Below are 20,152 nucleotides of genomic sequence, written 5' to 3' on the forward strand. Positions count from 1 at the left end.
TGAAATTCAATTTAGCAGCTTAAAAATACATGGCTTGAGTTCTGGTATCAGGAAAAACCCTAGTTACATCCTAAAGGCCCTCATTACCCACACAGAACACTTTAAGCTGTAGGAGACACTTGGCAACATGCTGAGAAGATGCTCTGAAAGCTTTAAAGGTGCCACATAATCAAACTTTATCTGCTTATTAGTTTCCCCTTTCTTTCCCTGCTCTGAATCCATGCTGGGAATCACCAGGGAGAGATGTCTTTTTGTTATCATTCTTTTATTTTCCTGTTGCTTTTCTGTTGCATATACAGTACTTAAAAATGAGATCACCTTCACGTCAGGCATGTACCATGTTTATTAACAGCAAAAAAAGGTATTATCTAGGCTTCACTCAAGACCGATTTACAGGATAAATAATTGTTTCAAATTACTTTAAAAAAAACCAAACAAACAACAACCCCCCAAAGAATAAATTAATAACTTAAGTGATTAGCTGTCCACAGTGATTTGAAAACTTAATAACCATTCAAACAGTGACACCACAAGAAGACACATACTGTACAGTTTGCCACAGATTACTCTTGTCCTTCCTTCTACAAATGGAAATCAAAAAATTAGAAATACTCCTCTTTAAGAACAGTCATAGGCTTTGAAACACACAAAACATCCCTGCGAATCGGCTGCTGATGCAACAGCTTCACAGCCAGGGCTCCAACCCCTCCTCGCAGCAGGTTAAGAAACAAATGGAGAAAACTACCCTAACTTGACTGGGTCTGTTCCCACACAATGATGCCCAAAGTCAGCGGGGACATGTTGACTTTGCCAAGGGCTGGGTTGAGTGGGATAGAACTACTCTAAAGGTTTGGTCCTAACCCTACGGGATTCATCGACAGGCTCCCCATGGAGCCTAGGGTCCTGCTCCCTTCCCCTCTCTGCAACGTGGTTCAACCACCACGTCCAAACCGCTCTCAAAAAAATCATGGTATTTTCAGGGTCAACATGGCAGCAGAATGCTGAAAACTGTGCAAACAGCATTTCCCCCACCCCCTCACTCAGAAGAAAATCCTGCCAAGGTTTTTTTCACCTTGGTAATTAAGGATGAAGGGATTTTGAATGAGTTTTGCAGAGCGGGATGTGTCAGTGCTGTGTATGATGCTGGGCATGACAACAGGGTAGCACTAGACGCTGCCCAGCCATTGCTTGCAGACCCAAACCAGCTCCTTGCATTATTAGATGTCAATTAATTACACTTCATGACACATCTGTGAGGTGGGGAAATAAGTACTAAAAACCTTCATTTTACAAGCCGGAGAAAAAAGCAGGATACAGGGCTCACATGAACCCTCTTGTCCTACATGAAGATACAGTGTGGTGTCACCCAGAGAATGACAAAAAAAATGATGGTTTCTTATCTCCTGGTCTTAGGGAAAACCTCTCCCATATGGTCAACCCACTGGACTACAAATGAACCCATTATATGTTAGCAATGGGCTACATCAAAAATTAAGAGCCTGCTGATTAGGAGCAAGTCTGTTGAGAAGCCTTTTTAGCTGAAGAGATGGAGCCATGTGGCCCAGCTTCTGTTTCAGATGTTGCTGGCTGGTGTTGAACCTTGAACACCACATGCCAGGACCAGCTGGCCGTGGGCTGGAAGGGGACATCTGTATTGTGACACCTTGCTACATATCAACTTTTCTCAAGAGTAGACACTAAATCAACAGTACAACACTAGGAGTAGTGAACAAAGAGATAAAATTGTGACTACAATGATGAGACACCAAGGACAGGCTGATAGAGGGATGAACTGCTCCAGGCCAAGGAGGAATCATGATCAAAAAACGCATGTCTTGACCTCCAAGAGCCTCAGTAACAGCTTCAAGATCATTGTGTACATGTGGGAAGGTTGGGCAGAGAAGAGGCACCCAGACTCATCAGAAGCCCTAAATTGGCTTTTTGGTCCTTGTGATTTTGTGCTGGACTGGTCCCTCTGATTTTCCTGATCGCTCTTTGACGGCCATGTGTATTCTCTGGCTGGTGCCAGGGTTAGGCTTTGCTCTTCCCCCTTCCTGTAGAACTAGAGCTTCTCCATAATCACAGCTCCACTCCATCCATCTCATCTACACTGCATCCCACCAATGGGACACACAGTGTGGGTGTCAGCTTTTACATGGAATGGAACTTTTACATCACTGGGTAGGAAAACATCAACACAATGCAACCACAACTTGAGAAAACCATCCTTTTACTTGTCTCCTAGGCCAGAAAGATCAGACAGCACCTGGGAACTATGTTAACATCTTCCATGAGACCTGGACATGGCTGTACCCACCTCCCCACCCAAGGAGTTGTGATCATTGGATAGCCAGGACAAGCTAACTCTTCCTGGTATGCCAGGGTGTGGAGGTGGCATGGGTTTGCTGAGAGCTCTGGATCGAGCCTAGCAAATTTACACGTTAAAGCTGCCTCCCAGTTGCTAGAACTGTGTGTCCATGTCCTGGATGACTGGGCCAGCCAGGCCTCTCCCAAGTGCAAGGGATGACCCAGTGTGGGTTAGGTCGTCTCACTGGGAAGTATAGCCTTAGGAGTTGAGCTGTGTGCCTTGTCATTTGGCTTCATGGCCAGAGAAGTGGCCTTGTCCCTGTTTTGGATGTTACAGGGCTCTAAGCAACCCCTTGAGCCCCTTCCCACACATGGAGGAGTCTCCACACAACCCTGGCAGCACAGCATGGAAGAGATGCTCCAAGCAGGGTCAGCTATGGGGTTAACCTAGACTGGTCTTGAAAAGCCCCAAGGATGAAGATGGCACCTCAAGGGACAACCCTGTGAAACCATGGCACTGCTACCCCATGAACAGCTCACGGGACCCCCTCGGCAAGGGGACCAGCATGTCCTGGACCCCACACATTTCTGGTAGGATTTCTCCTGCCCAGCTCAGAGCTGGATGAATGGACCAAGCATCTCTGAATGCCAGAGCACAGGCATCACATTTGGCAGGACGAGCCCCTTGAGAATGAAATGCCCAAAAGTGGTGGAAGCTCTCCTCCCACCAGTGCATGGCTTTTACTGAGCATTCCACAACCCACAAATCTCTACATATCTGACTCAAGACTCAGGCCAAAGGAGCACACGGTGAAGACAAAGACCCAAACCTTACTGGCAAACTCCCCTGCCATATCTTGTCCCAACTTCATGTTCTCTCATATCTTGCCCTTGCCAGTGGCTGGTGGCCCAGAGTTCAAATCCATCCCAGTTAGCTCCCAGACAAGCCAAGTCTTCCCCACCTTTGGTTTCCGATTCTGCATTTGGCCCTATCTGCCAGACTCTCAGCTTTACCCTGGCACAGTCTGCACTCATACATAATTTTTTTTCACCAGCTTGAGACTAAGCCTAAGCCTGGCATCCATTTAGAGCTGGAAATGAATTTCCCACTGAACACTCAAATGCCAGTTCAGAGCAAATCAGCACCAAGGCAGCTCACACATCTCACCAGACTGAGGAATGGTGAGCAGCATTTGCACACTCACAGCAAGGGATACACACTTTCGGAGACTTTTGCCTTTAAAACCACCCACTTAGTCATTTTGAAGCTTGGGGAAAGCTTTGAGCCATGGACCTGGTGCTTCATAAAACCAAGTATTGAGGTCATGATGCTTGTCCCACAAACAACCCTTCTCCATGGGCACATGCACATGCAATCACATCCCATTTCTAAATGGAGCCATAGAGCTGTAGAGCAGGCTCTGACGTGAAGGCTCAAGCCAGTTTAATTTCAATTAAAATGAATAATCTGTAATGTTCTCAGTTTCCTTAAATACCTATTTCTAACAAAGGAGCCTGTCATACTTGAGAATCCAAGTATAAAGTGGATGCGATAAACTCAATGCCTTCAGGACAAAGTTCTTGGCAGTTCGTGTAATTAAAGCAGCTGCTTTTCAATATGGTTTAAGACTAAATACTGCACAAACATTAATCACCAGGGACTGCTGTAATCAGCTTGGCAATTGTCATGGGTGACTATTTCCACTGAAGCCATTGATTACTTACTGCTTTCAGGAGGGGTTGATAAAGTCATGCCTATATGGCACAGAGTCTGTGGGCTTCTGCTTATTTTGGTGGCGCTGTTTGCTTGGTGCTTTGTGGGGGAAAAGATAGAGGAATGCATCTGTTTCAATGAAAACACAGACTTCACTGCAAAGCAGAAGAGGGGCCAGCAGTTGTTAAGTAGCTACTTTTGGGCTGTTTTGGTCTGTAGTCTGCCAAATGAAATGGACCAGTTACTGAGGATACTCATGAGAGCAAATTATCAAAACACAGTGTCTGAGCCTGGGAAAAGAACCATCCCCATGCCAATGGTTGCCCCATGAACAAAGACTTTTGTGAAATGTGGAGAAAAAAGACTACTTTCTCCAGTACCACCAAAGGCTTTTCCAGTCTTAATTAATGCCTTGGATTAAATGTGGGAATGGGCATTGGATGCAACTAGTCCCAGTGCAGAAGCACAGGGCACCCAGTCAGCAAATTGCATTCAAACCCACTGTGTTCTCCCTCAAGCCACTAAAGCCAACAGCTTAGAAGAAAAAATAGGAAAAAAAAATCAGCTTCCCAGTAGAGTGACATTCTTTTTGGTGGGGATGGGGAGCTCTCTCCCAGATGGGTGAATGTACACTTCAGTGGGCTCTGGATCAGGCCCAATGTTTAGTCTCCACTGAGATGCAGAGATGAAAGGAGCAATAGAAATATGTAAGTATTGCATTCTAGTCTTCATTTTGTCATCTCACCAGGCAACTGTGCCAGCCCCCAGCAGGGGACAATGGCCCTTGCAGGCTGTAACACCCCCTAAGCTTCAGGAAGCCTCTGACTGTGCTAAATCTTCCTCTTTGGGACTTTTGGGTTTTTTTTCCCTTCTAGTAATTATTATTTTTAGCATAAAAATTAGGATATTTGCTTCATGGTTTCTATAAAAGTCCAACACTTCAGTGTTTTAATAGGGCTGTCAGAATTTTTCCATTAACATCCTTCCCTTTCATGGCAGGAGAGAAGAAAATACAAAATGGTGTTGGAAGTTCAAGACTTATTTTACCAGCACACAGCAGCACACAGCCCTTAAGGGACTGGTATCCCATCCCCATGTGGGTCGCGTCTGGCCCTTTCCAAGCTCAGACCAAGATTAAGCAAATGTGTTAATGCTTAAGCATTAATAACCAATACAACTTGGTGGTGTTGGTGGAACACAGAGCCCACGGCACTGGGAGGGGTTCAGCTTGCAGAAAGAATAGCTCCAGCTCTTTAATAAATATTGTTACTTAATCTTTCTAATGTCTCCTTCATTTGGCTCTTGGTTTGCGGTCAGCCTGTTTATTCGTGTCAGCGCTTGCTGTCTGGCAATCAGGCTGCTCCATGGCAATCATTAGTTCTTCCTGTTTTCATGAGATCATGAATTATTATCTCTGCATTAAACTGTCTCGTCCTTCTCTTCTCTCTGTGCTCAGCAGCTGTCTGGTGAGCGATCCCAAAGCCTGGATGTGTTAAGGATGCTGGCAAGGGACAACAGCAGACTCCCACCCATAATTAGAGCCTAGAGTCATTAATGTCAGCAAGCCCCACTTTTGTGTTGAAGAAACATTGCTGAAAATGAGGGGAAAACAGTTCAGCCTTTTGCACCCTCCACAAACTAACCACAATGCCACGTTAAAGCTCATACTGAAACGCCCTGCCCTGACTCTCCTGACCTATGACCTCACCATCAACCAACATTTCAATTACTCTTCTTCTTCCTTCCAAGAAACATTCCACCAGACCTCCTCAGCCAGGACCAACCTCTGCAGTACAGCACCTTTCTCCCAGCCCTTGCAGCAGCCTTCCACTCCCTTCTTGTCACTCATCCTTATGCCAGTCCACATACACAGGGTCTCCAGAGCCTCCCTGCCCCCCTCATACTCAACCACAGAGCTTCTCATGATGGCCATGATGTAGGACTCTCACTCTGTGGGTTTCTTTTGGTGCCACAAAAGGCAAATTTTGGTTTTTAGGGCCAGATTCACAGGAATTGGTTTCAGACAGGCAGTGGGTCAGTACTTAAGTTCTACCTTTCAAAGCCAATCCCTCCAGCCCCTTCCAAAGCCAATCTCTCCAGTCTACTGACTTAGAGAGATGATGGAGAATATAAACAGAAGACACCCCAACAAACTCATGTGAGCATGTGCTGGCATGTATGTGTGTGTATGATGGGGCAAGTCCTGGGCTCCTGAGTCAGCTCAGTGGGATGGTGTGGATGCTCGTCAAGGTCCTGAAGGTTAACAACCCCAACCAAAACCTTGGGGGCTGTCCAACCAGGAGGAGAACAGCCCTCAGAGGTTTTGAGCATGTTATTTACAAGAGACAGGACAACAGAAGGGATTTCAAAAGCAATGGTCCTTGCTCAGTTTTGGGACTGGGAGGAGGCATACAAGAGGACAACCATAAGGAGTGGAGAATCAGAGCTGGGGAATGATATCCTAGGGGAGATGCTGTGCAAACCTGTGCGGCGTGGTTTAGGGTACGATATGGAAGAAGATGGGGAGAGATGATGCAGTGTTAGCACATACAAGGTGGCTTTAATAGCTGTAAGGAAAAGATGTGTAGGGTGAAACCTAGTATTGCTAAGTCAAAGTTCCTGGATAGTGCATCCAGCAGCTAAAGCACAAACCTAGCCACCGAACATAGTTGGTCTTTATCACTGGCAAACAGTATCCGCCAAGTCTTCCCCTGAAATTAAGTTTTGTTTTGTTTAAAGAGAAAAAAAAACCTTGACACCCCCTCCCCTCCACAGACAAGTCTTAGATATCCAGCCCAAGTGGATCTGGCAGCCTAGCGGGGCCGCAGCTGGGGAAAACCAACAGGACATTTTCCTGTTTTTCTGCCCGTCGCAGGCACTACTGCTTCGTGCTCTTGGCAGGCTCCGAGGACTGCCGCACATCAGTCCACTCCTGCATGGTGCTCTGCAGCGCCTGTGTCTTCTCCTTGTCCACTTGCACGTAATCAACCTTCTCGTCTGAGGCGACCGACGAGGTGGAGGGCTGTGGGGAGGAGAAACAGGGCACCATCTGGTCACTCATCAGCTCCCTGCTCTTCCCTCTCATGCCTTTCTGCAGCAGCAGCACTGCAGGTGCCACAAGTCCACCAGCACCATCCCTACTTTCTTGAAGACTCCACAGCTCATCACCCTCCCTCTAACTTCCCAAAGACACCTCGGAGCAGGATTTCAATCTGCTCTGCCTCTTGCTGGCATGAGACTGCAGTGCAGTGGGAGGGTAGAAACAGCCTATGGGTCTCTACCTTCTCACAAATTTTGGGACATGGATGTTTGGTCGTAATTGTGTTCTCTAACTGCTGATTTTGTGAGTTCAGCCTTGCATCTTGCACATTTTCCCGTAAAGAACTCCAGAACTCTTAGAGATACACATTAAAATACCAGCTCCATACCTTTTGGCTGTGCTGACTTTACTCACCTATAGCACTAGCTCATTTTCATCCCCAAAATAATAGACATGTTTGCAGGGTCACCCAAGAGATGTGTTGAGAACAAGGAGATACTTTTTACCATAGCTTCTGGAGTCCTGGAGTTTTTTTCTGACTCTACAAGCACTTCAGAGGACCTCCATCTGCTTGTAATTGGAGCCAGATAACTGGAGCTTTTTAGTGGTCTAAAATCACTTTTCCAGAATGGGATATAATTTAAATGGGTGATACTTGCAGAAATATTGCTGGGCAGAAAGAAACCATCAAGGGACAACTGTCAAATAATAAAAGGATACTTTGCCTAGGAAACAAGACAGTGTTTGAGAAAGTGAGGCCAAGTCACAAGCTGTTGCCACAAAAGTTTATACTACCCTTGTCCTTCACCTTTCAGGCGCAAAATCCAAGTCTGATCTTGGAGGACCTGTTGTTTTGAAGGAGGAAAAAACCAATTCTGATACTTCTTGGGATACCTCCTGACACCTTTTAATATACAGTCTCCAGCTGAATTTGTGGTTTCATCAGCATCCCTGTACCCTGCACATCCATGCTTCTGCTTTGCACTTCCAGCAAAGCTGCAGACATGCAAGAAAGTTTGACTTGGAGTAAATATAGCAGTGGGTCATAGAATGATTTGGGGTGGAAGGGACCTTAAAGATCATCTCATTTCAACCATGGCATAGGCAGAAATACCTTCCACTAGTGCAGGTTGCTCTAAGACTCATCCAACCTGGCCTTGAAGACTTCCAGGGATGTGGCAGTCAAAGCCTCTTTGGGCAGTCTATTCAAGTGCCTCACTACCCCCATTGTACAGAATTTCTTTCTAATATCTCAACTTGCCCTCTGACAGTTTGAAGGCATTACCCCTTGTAGTGTCACTCCATGCCCTGTAAAAAGTCCCTCTCCAGCTTCCTTGTAGCCCCTTTAGGCACTGGAAGGTGCTCTAAGGTCTTCCTTGAGTCTTTTCTTCTCCAGGCTGAACAATCCCACCTGTCTCAGCCTGTCTCCATAGTAGAGGTGCTCCAGCCCTCTGAGCATCAGAGATTCCTGAGACCACAGTCTGGGGCTTTGGACCATGCTGCTGACAATGTACATAGAATCCCTTAAAAACAATCAGAAATTTATAAAATCCCCCATACCTTCCTGTGTGGCCCTGGTGAGCTTGGCTGGAAGTCCAGGGCCAGATAATCCACACTCCCCGAACTCTTTTTAGGTGCTGGGCTGTTGGTACCACTAGGAACAGGAGAAGCAGAAATGGGGTTTTGCTAATGCAGGGAAGAGACAGGAGAGATAATGAGGATTAAAATGGGAAGGAAGAAAGAAAAAAGGACATTAATACAAATCTGGAAATGAAACACATTGGAGGCACCTTTAAAAGAGCCTGGCTATTTGCTCTCATGCCTCTGGGACAAGGATGTGCAAGAACTGCTGGGGTACTATAAATGCTATATATGTGCTAACAAATATTTCAAGCTCATGCTCTTGATTTCATGTTTCAGAGCAGCTCTGCTGCCTTTGTTCTGATTTTATTCACATGCCTGACAGCAGATGTGGGCTTTAGCATGTCTCAGGAACCCCACCTCAGCAAGGCCAGGCCAGCTCTGGGATCTCTGCTAATCACAACCATGCTACAGAGAGCACAGATTTCCTCTACCCTATTAGTTACATAGCCTCAAAAATATGCTTCAAGTCAGTAGCTTCACCAAGAGAGACAAAATCCCCTCCCTGTAAGCAGTGCCGCTCCCTGCTGCTGCTCTGATAGCCCCTGCTCCCACAGAAACATGATGTCAGCAGCTATTAGGGGAAAAAAATTAGAAAAAAGCAACTATGATTAGGAAAATACACCCTGACAGTCCGTATGAATTTTTATCCCTTCTTAATTCCTGGCAAACTAGGCGATACACGTTTCTGCTCTCATACACATTGAAAACTCCAAAGAGACATGTTGTTTTCAGAAGGAAATACCCTGTTTTGTGCATTTAGGGATGCACATAAGGATGTACTCCACACAGTACTATCTCAGCACTTCCATGTCATGAGCTAGGAATGCATCTGCAGAGCTGGGGAAAGTACATGTCCTGCCAGGACCATCTGTCTTAGCTGCCTTACCATTGCCACGTAGTTCTCCTCACTGTCTCCTGAGTCAGTGCTGGTGATGCTCTGGGAGGAGACAGGGCGACAGTACTGCAGAGAGCCGGCGTTGAAGCTCTGGCTGCAAGAACAAGAGTTGATGTGTTATTGATGGCTTGCCTGTCCTTTGCCAAGGAGGCACGGGAGAGGGCAGCTCCTGATGCCTGCAACCATCACCGTGATCCAGTCTGGGCATGAAGAAGAGCTGGTGGCATTGAGGTTCTCCAGCCTGTCCTTTACATGGGTCAGAAATCCCTGGGTTTGGTCTCCTCAATTTTTTCTTTCCAAATTTTTTTAGTACCACCTCGCTTGCTATGTACCCGTAACTCTCCTGCTTTCATCTACACAAATCAGATTCCACAAACTCTTTAATCTCACAGGAAACATTTAATTGTGGAGGATGGAGAGGCAGCCTTGGTGAAGCCTTTCACCTCCAGCCTCACCACAGCTACCGGGTTTGTTTACCAGAGAGGCCCTATCCAAATTTCTTGCCGGAAAACAAATCCCCTGAGGAATTGTCTTGCTTTCAATTGGCTAAATCTAATTATACCAAACAAAATAATGAAATCAGCTTCTGTCATTAAAGCGCGTGTCTCAAAAAGCTATTCGCTGCCTTTCAGTAAAGCAGGGTCATATGATGAGTTGATAGGGGAAAAATCCATTAGCTTCTCCAGGGTCAGACCTCTTGTCAATCAAACCCTGCTCGCTGCTTCCTAACGCAGTGATTTCAGCACACAGCGCTCATGCCCTGCGGTCAGTCTCCACACAATCCAATTTATTAGAGGAGTCAAAGCAGCCAAGCTTTGCTTCTGCCTTTTACAGGACAACATCAGACCATGAATTAGTAGCAGAGCTGGAATTGTGCGAATCCTGTTATTTTTGGCTGGCAGACATAGCTCTGAAGTGCTTTGGTTTAATTTTGCAGACTTCCTTCAGGCTAAGCTTTGCTTTCAAGGCAATCAAAACATGGCTTGGTCAGACCCTGAGAGTCACCCGGTGCTTTCAGACGATGGTGGGGTTTTTGGGGGAGATAGCTTGGATGTGAAATCATGCCCCCCACACAGCGTGGCTCAGTTGGTCTGGCTCAGCTGCATCATGAATCGTGGTGGACCACAGGTCCCAGGTCAGAGCCAGGGCTCTCCAGTAGTTGTCAGATCCCAGAAACAGGAAATGTCTTCAACGATCTTAATTAGCTTGTTAGCCACATGCTGGGCTTTCATGTGAAATCCCAACCTAAATGAATTTATCTTCCTGCCACCAGCTGTGATGTGGGGAATGTTTAATCCCTGGCAGAAGTGACAGCATGGCTACATGTAGACACCAGAGAGAATGAGACCAGAGAGCTGCTGCTGGAGCAAAGCAAGAATTCATCCCCCAACCATTACTCACGTTGGCCTGGACCAGGATTTTGTGACTGGCGATTTGAAAGGAAGCTCATCGATGACAGTGTTGTTCCTCAGGTCCAGTGGTGATGGCTTTGCTGGGGAGGGGGAAAAGCCTTTATTCAGAGGCAGCATGTTCCCACAATTCAGCATCCATAACTGGCATAAGAGCATCCCCAACAGATGGTTGATTACTTCCCATTCTACTGATCTGCCCCCCAGCCCTCCCTTATGATGACAAGTACTCCAAACGAAAACCCTTGTGCTCATTTACGCCAGAACTGGGAGAAAACAGTGAATTTCTCCCTCTGCTCCACAGCCCCAAAGTGGATGGGTGGTCCCAAAAGGGCAATGTGCCTTCCAGGGAATAAAGATTGCTAGAAATGCCCAAACCCCAAAACCATTCATTAGATATCTGTGGAAACTAGTACATTAGATGGGGACAAGAACAGGCTCTGCCAGGCCTGGACTGCCTCTGTCTGGAGTGTTTTCCCACAGGGAATGGAAAAGGACATCTGCAGGGTAGCATGAAAGCTCTTCTCATCATGGATGGTTCATTAGGTGGAAGAGTGCTACGCACCAATCCCAGCCCTTGAACAGAGTGTTAGGTGTTGACACCCTAGAGATGGGAGCATCCCTCCTCAGGATCTCCTTGGCCACATGTCAGACAATGGATTAGGGAGAGACTTGGAGAATGTCAGCAAAGCCCTGAAGGAAGAACTGTCTGGAACCAGGCAGTAGGAAACCATAGGAAAAATCTGTGTCATCTGAATACAACATTGAGATCTTGGGGTGGAGCACAGGGAGAGGCGCAGGCCAAGGGGGAGAAATCCTGCCTGTGACATGAATCTCCTGCAAAGGCCTGGAAGGGTTTGAGATGGACCGTTCAAGCACCATGAAAGCTAAATCTGCACTGTGGAGCTCCTGAAAGAGCAAGGGGATGGGGACATCCAAAGGTCTGACTGTACTGGCAGTACCCAAGCGCACCCCACCTAGGACTGGACAAAACTTCACAGATGTTGTGTGAAGTATGAAGAGAATAGAGGGTCTCCTGGAAAGATTTGTGCACAACCAATCATTCTTACCTTTCCGGTCAGGTTTGAGGTTGCGGTTGACTGGTGGGGGCTGGATTTCACTCAGCCGTCTGTGGCACTGAGCCACGGCTCCTCCTTTATGCACAGGAAGGGTGGCTGAGGACAACCCCACCAGGTCAAAGTGATGCGGCCCAGGGCTCATGGGGATGTAGAGATTTTGGGCATTGTCGTTGGCTTTCTCAGCGTGGATTAGGGGCGAGGACCCAGGGTTCATGGGGACGTAGTTGTCCTCGGAGTCGGTGCTGTGGGAGCGGGCCACTGCTGCCTTGGCCTGCTGGGGGACAAGTGGGAGGATGTGCTGTGAGCACCAGCACTGCTCAACTCCATCCACTTCAAACCCTTCATTTCATCATAACCAAACATCTGAGGGGAGACTCACTCTAAAATCTAAGCACAGAGGGAAGGAATGATCTGCCCCCTCCTTGGCCATCAATTTGCACTGGGAGGGTTTACCTCCTTTGTTTCCAAGACACTGCAACATCCTGAGTTTTCAGAAAGGTCTTTATCACCCAGACCTGAGCATCTTCTCATGATCAGAGTGAGCTGGAGAAGCATTCTTAACCTGGAAAGTCTTTCTTCCCTAGGCTCTGTCCATGACTAAAATGCAATATGAAACACTGCTTTAATGTCATTTCCAGCTCAGGAAATCTTAAAAAGTGCACAAAAGAGGCTGTTCTGGCAACATGTCAAAATTTAGCTCAGTGGCATCCCAGGCCTTCAGGAAGAAGACAAACTCTTAGGTACTTTTTTTTGCGCCAAAGCTGCAGGCAGATACACTGTGAAAGCACAGCTCTGCACATGATTCTAGGCTAGGTGGTTGCCACTCCACCTTTCTCTGCAGATCACCATGTTTGTAACTGAAACCATTAACAGACCCCTTCTTGACTTAGCTCTGCAGGACTGGGCTGTGAGGGCCAACTTGGAACCAATCTGTCTCTGAATCTGTAAGGTGCAAGTGGTGCCTGCAGTGTGGTGGCCCACACCAGGCCAACTCACCAGGTAGGAGTTGTAGCCATCGTTCATGGACTCGACCGACTGCACAGTGCTGCCGCCCCCATGCTGGGGGTACTCGTACGTCTCACAAGAAGAAGCTGGAACACAACCACAAACGCATGTGTCCCACCACAACTGCTAATAAAAGGGGGTCCCTGAAAACAAAATCCAGGCACTGGTAGGGCAGTATCTGTTCTTGTTGATTGAGATGCTGATGAGAAGACATGGTCTTTAGCTTGTCACAGGCTCTCTGCTATGCTCCTTTCCAATTAGCATCTCTCTGATGCATCAGCACAACTGCACAATTTGCTGTGCACACCTAACACTGCTCTGTCGAAGTGCTGTAAGATCCCAGGGGTAAAGGTGTCAGATAAGGCAGATCATGATGACAAAACTGGGTTAACAGGGAGCTCTGTTACAGCTTGCTCAGTAAATGTAAAGGCTGGCAGCCTCCAGTAAGGGGAGGATGGGTGCTAAGCTCTTAGACCAGTCTGTTTACTGCTGAGCATAGATCTGATCTCAGCGTAAGTGTGGGCATTTAGGTAGGAGCAGATGGAAGAAACATTTCATAGAGCTGTGTGTGTATGATTTACAGTGTATTTTCTCTCCAGCCACCTTTTCTAAGTGCAACTATCTCATCTTAGGCATAAGGTTTGGAAAGGGCATGTAGACCTACAGCCCACCCATGGCCAATGGCAATCGTGGTTCTGCTGCACCTGGGGATGTTGGGTTTTGGAGATATGCAAAACCAAGGTTTTGCTCACTCACTTTGGTGAACAAAACCAAGGCAGCTCCAGGCTGAAGTATGTTCTGATAAATCTGGTTACGAATTGAAGGTAAGCTAAAACTGGCTGAAATCACAAAAATGTGGCAAAGGGCTGTGTAAGCAAGCACATTTGGGATTTTGGTTCAAGATAAAACACAGACAAGAGACAGCTGCACAGCTCTGGTGGGCAGAACTCTACAGATGCCTCTCCATGCCTGTTGAATAAAAAACCAGGGCCAGATCCTGGCTGGGGAGAGCTTCTCTGTGTTCAAGCCCCTGGCTGATGTCACCTGCACCCCAGCCCTAACACAACCCAGTGGGACTGATCCGCCCAAGGCTGCTGGATAGCACAAAGCCACCCCCAGGTTCCCATCCCCAAATTCACCTCGGTGCAGTCTGCTGTTCTCCACTGCTGGCAGCGTGTTTCTCCGGGGAATGGTGGCTGCCATGGGGGTGAGACCTACATTTTCACCAGGCTGGGGCCGCTGGGGTGGACTGCCCCACCGTGGCTCTGTCTGCCCAGGTTTTGGGGGCCGTGGGGGTGGTGCAGCGGGTGAGTCGCTGGCGGCCACAGCCAGAGCGTTGTGGTTCTTGTCCAGTGTAAATGTCCTGGGGATCTGGTAGATGGAGAGTGGGGTGGCAGGGATGTCATAGGAGTCCGTGGAGAGCTCCCCAAACTCCTTGCATAGGGTGTTGTTGGGAGTCTTGTAGGTGTAGACCTCCTCATTATCAGTTTCGGAGCTGGTGAGGCTCGACTTGGGGTGGGTGTAGGAACCAAAGGAGCGCGGGAGGTCGTAGGCACTGTCCCTGAACTCCGAGTTGTGCCGGCTGGGTTTTGGCAGGCTGTAAAAGCCGTGGAGCTGCCCACCAACGCCGTTCATGCAGTGCCCGTTGCCCTGAGAGAGCTTCTGCACCGCCGTGTCGCTCCGCATGAAGAAGGCAGACCTTGTGGCTTGGGAGAAGCTGGCACTCCTGCAGAGGGTGGGGAGAAAGGGGCTGAAGTGGGGGGAGAGTCAGTTCTGGGTGCAGAGAGCTCTGCTCCCTCTGTCACCTTACTGACATGCACTGTCCAACCCCAGAGCAATGAGAACATCTCAGACCTCTCCAAACCACTCCAAACCCCACAAGCCACTTAATCCTGAAACACCATCAAAATGCCTCTGTCATAGGTGAGAGGTACATGCACCCAGCTCCATGACAGGGCCATAGGCAAGAATGAGCCTTTTGTCCAGACATAAATTTCTCCAAAAGGGCAATTTTCACAACAGCTGACAACATCCCGGGGTGCAGCTGCAAAGTGCCAATCTGCCAGCATTGCCGTAGTGCCTCGACCGCCCATCTGCAGTAGAGGAGGGAGACTTCATCTCACCTCTGCCTTGCAAGTGTGTTTGAGAAGGCCTGAAAAAATTCCTGATGGGAATTATTTCAAAGTCCCCAGCCATGTCATCATCCTGCCCTCTTGCAGGACAAGCACTGGGGAGGTAATAGAAGTCCCCAGCTGGGATCTGGGGTTTGCAGCCCTGATGTGCACGGAGGGAGGAATGAACCTCAGGGCTAATTTCAGATTTGTAAAAGTCGTTGAGTCCTCCAGGGTGAGCAGGGCAGTGTGGTCACCAGATCTATGCCTTGGTAATGACTCCTTGATTTACATGCAGTCACACCTGGGGACACTCACCAGAACAGGGGCTGAGCACGGAGATCTCGGGCCTCTAACAACTGCTGGTTAGCCACTGCTCCTCTGCTGATTCCCCTCAAGGTACTTTATCTCCTGTTTTATCCCTGCTTTATCCCTGTTTAGTCCCTTACATGGGTCAGGCTTTTGGGGATCACACTCTCCCAGACAGAAAGGGCTTAGCCAGCCCCATACAAACATCCCCTCCCCCCCCCCCCCCCCCGAAGAAAGTTCTGCCCTGTATCAATCATGGTGGTGAGAAAAAGTGAAATGGTTATGGGGAGAGATTCCAGTCATGGCAAATCCCTGGGAAAGTGCCAGTCCTGTGGGAAAAGCTGGGAGATGCTGGTTTACACTACTCTAGTGTGGTTGATGCTCTTCAGGGATAACAGGGACTCTGTTTCATGGAGCCAGCACGAGATGGCGCTCAGAAATAGGGCTTATTTAGGGGAAAAAGCAAGCGATGCTGTGGTAAGACAAATGAATCCCTGCCACCTTTGCACCTCAGGCCACTCAGAAGTGGTTTGGGTTCTGTCAGGGTATTTTCGGTTGAGGACTTGAAACATCTCATGGGTTAATTATTCTGCATTGCCTGCCAATTAGCTACTATTACCCTCATTTTATGGATGAGTAAAGGAAGAGCACCGGAGCAGAAAGGGCAGGGATTCCCAGCAGTCCTGCAGCCTGGCCGCATGCACTGGGCATTGATCGGATGATTATTTCTGGCCCAATTGCAGAAGCTACCACTGGCCAGTTTGTTTCTGCTCACCAAAGCATTGCTGCTTGCTCCCTTCTTCTCCAGGTCCCAGCCCCGCTCAGGTGCTCAGAGGGTGGTTTTTAGGTATCCTCACAAGCTGGAGTGTGAGAGGACCACTATTTTTTTAAACACTGTTCCATTAACTCCATCTGAAGTTAATTTTTCTGAGCCTTTTTCTGCTGTTGTTTTCCAAGTAGGGAAAGTCAGCCGCAGCAGGAAAGCCCAGTGGAGGCTGCAGCCTGAGCTCTGCTCTCACTCCACGCCAGCTGGGTTCCGACTGTCTCTCCCTCCCTCTCTCCCTCCCTCGCCGCCCTCTCCTGCGAGCCAAAGCTCTTCACGTCAAAAAAACTCCTTGCTATTTAAGGCAACCGGCTGGGTCTGGAGGCGGGGAATTGTCGCTGGCTCAGAAATCCCACACTGTGCACCACCAGCTGCCACGAAGCCCAGTGAGCTCTGGAAGGGGTGAATGGCAGAGTGGTGCAAACCCTGCCCATCCCTTTGTCCTTTTTCTGGTTAAAGGCAGGCCCTGCCTGCAGGATCACCAAGTGGCTGAGGTTGGAAGGGACCTGTAGAAGTCATGTGGTCTAAACCAGGGCAATCTAGAGCTGTGGCAGGACTGTGCCCAGACAGCTTCTGAATATCTTCAAGGAGACTCCCGAACTTCTCTGGGCTACCTGTGCTAGTGTTCAATCATACAGTTAAAAAATGTTTCCTGATGTTCAGATGGGCTCTCCTGTGTTTGTGCCCATGGCTTCTAGTCCCTGGCATTGGGCATCACTGACAAGAGCTTGGCTCCATCCCCTTTGCATCCTCCCTGCAGGGAAAATCCTTCTGAGCCTTCTCATGTGCCAGTTGAATAGTTCCATCCCTCTCAGCCTTTCCATTTACAAAAGATGCTCCAGGCCCTTCAGCAACTTCATGTCCCTTTGAACCAGACCCCGTATTGACTACAGGGATACTGCCAGTGACTGGACTCCAACTGGACTTCATGCCACCAACCACCATCCTCTGGGCCTGGCCGTTCAGCCAGTGTTTAACAGCACCTGAAAAGCCAGGAAAGCTGGGAGCTTGTGAGGTCACCACTCTGACCGTCTCCTCCTCCCAGCCATGATGAGATGAGACCATCACTTAGGACTTACTCCAGATGGGTTTTGGCAACCTCCAAGGATGGAGGTGGGTTGAGCCACTCACACCCAGCCCTCCCTCCCCTCAGCTGTCCGCGAGTGGGTGGGCTACGATACCTCGCGTTTTCTGACTTTCTGCTCATACACTGGTGGAGGAAAAGGTAGTCCTGGGGGGCACTGGCAGACAGGGTGCTCTGGAGGTGGCTGGCAGGTGAGTCGAAGGTGAACAGGGTGGGCTGGCTGGAGTGGGAGGGCGCTGACGACTTGCGCTCTCGCAGCAGGTGGTGGCTGGCACTGCTGAGCTCTGCCGGGGAGGAGCGCGGGGCGTGGTTCATGGAGGCGATGCTCCTCAGGGTGTCTGTGCAGAGAGAAAACACACCTGTCAGTGTGAGATGGAGCTACCCCACAGCCCCTGCTCCCAGGGTTTTCCTTATGTAAATGCTCTGGCATTTACAGAGGTCAGTGTGGTTTGCTAATGGCTCCAAGTGATTCCCTCAGCTTCTCTACTCAGAGCACATAGCTACCATGTATGGAAATAAATATTTAACATATTTTATCATAAATAATGTTTCATAATTTTATAATATTGTGTCACATGCTTAGTGGTTTGCTGGGATGTCTGCAGGATGTCAGCCTATTTCATGGGGAGCTCAGTGGGTTGTTAAAACCTGATTTAAAAGAGAGGAGCTTTCACACTGCAGTGAGATGTGATTTAAGTCACCTCCATCCCTCTGTGCAAGGACATCACTGCTATCCCTTTACACTTGGGTTAACTGAGGAATAGGGTGGGAATCTGGAAGGATATAATGACAGCAAAGATGAAAAATATTCTCATGTTTCCAAATTCTGTATTGATTTTGTGACCTCAAGAGAATTGCTGCTGTTTTCTGTGAATAAAAAGGGATGCAGACCCAAGGCATGACCCTTAGTGCCCACTCCCCCACTCAAGGAGAAACAGACTTTAAAATATTAAATTAATTTGAATGGAGAATAACCTAGAGGTCAGGAATAATCACCCAGCTATTCCAGCCCTCTCATAAGTGTGCTTCATGAATTCAAACCACAGGTGAATTTTTATAGCCAAGCTGTAAATCCCCATCAAAAAAAACCAAAACAAAACAAAACCAAAAAAGCCAAAACAAAACCAAAACACCCAGAAAACCCAGAAGGTGCAGAATATTTTGGAAACACTGATCCATCTCTGGTTGCAGAAGACCATCCATGCATTCCTGACATATGAAAATGGTTTGAAGAAGTCACACTTCATATAATAAGTGTGATTTACATTTATTTGGTGCCGATTCAAAACACAGAAAAAACCCAGATCCCAACAAAAAGGGGAAATCCACGCATTTTCTAGCCACCACTAATTTTGGGATTGATCTCACATTTCCCTGAAATGATGTTCACCAGCTCTTCAAATCTGACTTCAGACACCCATGTTCGAACACGAGCATGAGGGACTTTTTATAGATTACCAACCTCTTTTTTTCTATTCCTTCCCTCAAATTCCAAATCCTACCAAAAATTTTGCACCTGACTCCTTTATGCTACAGAGAAATGAGTTCTCTACAAAGCGGCTGTTGTGGCTCGGACAAAGAGAAGCTCCACACAGGGTGATTTTTCACCAACTTCTGAATCATGTCAAGAAACAAAAAATCAATCTGTCTGCTGCTCATTCACTGCTGCTACATTTTTTCCCTGGTGTTACTGCAAACTTCACCTGGTGCACAAAAAGCACATTAATAAAACCCAAAGAGCCTGGCTTGACTGTGTTGTTTAGCTTGTGCTAAACACAGAAAGGATCGATATTTAACATTGACATTAATGGTGGGGGATGACAGCCTAAAACTCTGATTCCTGTCTTTTCTGCATGGGCATTAAAAATCCCCTGGGGCTCATCATGGAAGTAAATGGCCATCTCGGTGTCCTCGGACAAAACAGTGTCTTGACCCTCATTAAATATTTATCCCAGAGCAGTGGAGAATGATCCCCATTGGAACAGGAGTCTTGAAAGCTATGAAAATTCCAAATCAAGTTCTTTGAGATCAACCAGGGTGAGAGATCCCAAACCCACACTGCCATCAAAGACAGGGGTGCTGCACCCAAAATGCCTCTCAAGAACCCAATCCTGCTACCTCTTGAATCACCACCAAGCATTGCCCATGGCACTGTGCTTTGGCCAAGACTCTTTGGGCATGGTGAGGATGACAGGTTGGTGTTGTGTTCCCATCCCAGCATGAAGGTCATGTGTGGGGACAACTATGAACTGTGCTGCATTGGGGTACTTTCCAATAGCTCTGAGCTGTCCTCTCACACTATCCCTGCAGGCTCTGCACTTGCCATTGCATCAAAATGTCATGGCAAACAAAATACACCCAGGAGTTAGTAATAACACTGATTTATTTGTGCTAACACAGCCTGAGGGGAGAGATGGGGCTGCACAGATGAGACAGTCCCCAGCAACCCCCCAGGGCACAGCAACTTCAACTCATAACACTTCAGGGAGCCCTGGCATTCTGCACTGCCGGGAGACCTTAATTTTTCCCAAAAAACCACTCTGATTTGGGGAAACTGGAGAATGCTGCACAAAAGATGCACTCATTGGAATTAGGATTAATTACTCCACAGTTACTCCAACCACATAAATGAAAATGGGGGACGAAGAGGGGCAGGAGGCAATGCCTGGTAAAAGCATGTCACTTCCCTGGGGAAAGCCACTCTATTGGCATCCTCATTGATTTTCAAAATG

The 20,152-nt window shown here is 47.9% G+C and overlaps 1 protein-coding gene across 4 annotated transcripts in view; it reads right to left on the bottom strand.

Moving 5' to 3' along the window:
* Positions 1–325: 325 nt before the first annotated feature.
* Positions 326–20,152, bottom strand: part of GAB2 (GRB2 associated binding protein 2) — a 93,424-nt gene continuing 73,597 nt past the window's right edge. For 2 of the 4 annotated variants that reach the window (XM_066175581.1, XM_066175585.1), the window contains exons 3-10: positions 17,518–17,758; positions 14,233–14,843; positions 13,085–13,179; positions 12,080–12,362; positions 11,002–11,092; positions 9,592–9,694; positions 8,622–8,747; positions 326–7,043 (exon numbers count right to left, since the gene is read on the bottom strand). In XM_066175581.1, coding sequence (XP_066031678.1) covers positions 6,900–7,043; positions 8,622–8,747; positions 9,592–9,694; positions 11,002–11,092; positions 12,080–12,362; positions 13,085–13,179; positions 14,233–14,843; positions 17,518–17,758 — 1,694 coding nt within the window. In that variant the 3' untranslated portion in view covers positions 326–6,899. The remainder of the gene's footprint in view (positions 7,044–8,621; positions 8,748–9,591; positions 9,695–11,001; positions 11,093–12,079; positions 12,363–13,084; positions 13,180–14,232; positions 14,844–17,517; positions 17,759–20,152) is intronic. The other 2 variants (XM_066175584.1, XM_066175582.1) reach the window with 2 other exon arrangements.

This window comes from Chamaea fasciata, unplaced genomic scaffold (assembly GCF_029207755.1).
Source record: "Chamaea fasciata isolate MVZ Bird 193981 ecotype frontalis unplaced genomic scaffold, bChaFas1.0.hap1 SCAF_2, whole genome shotgun sequence".
Classification (NCBI taxonomy): domain Eukaryota; kingdom Metazoa; phylum Chordata; class Aves; order Passeriformes; family Sylviidae; genus Chamaea; species Chamaea fasciata.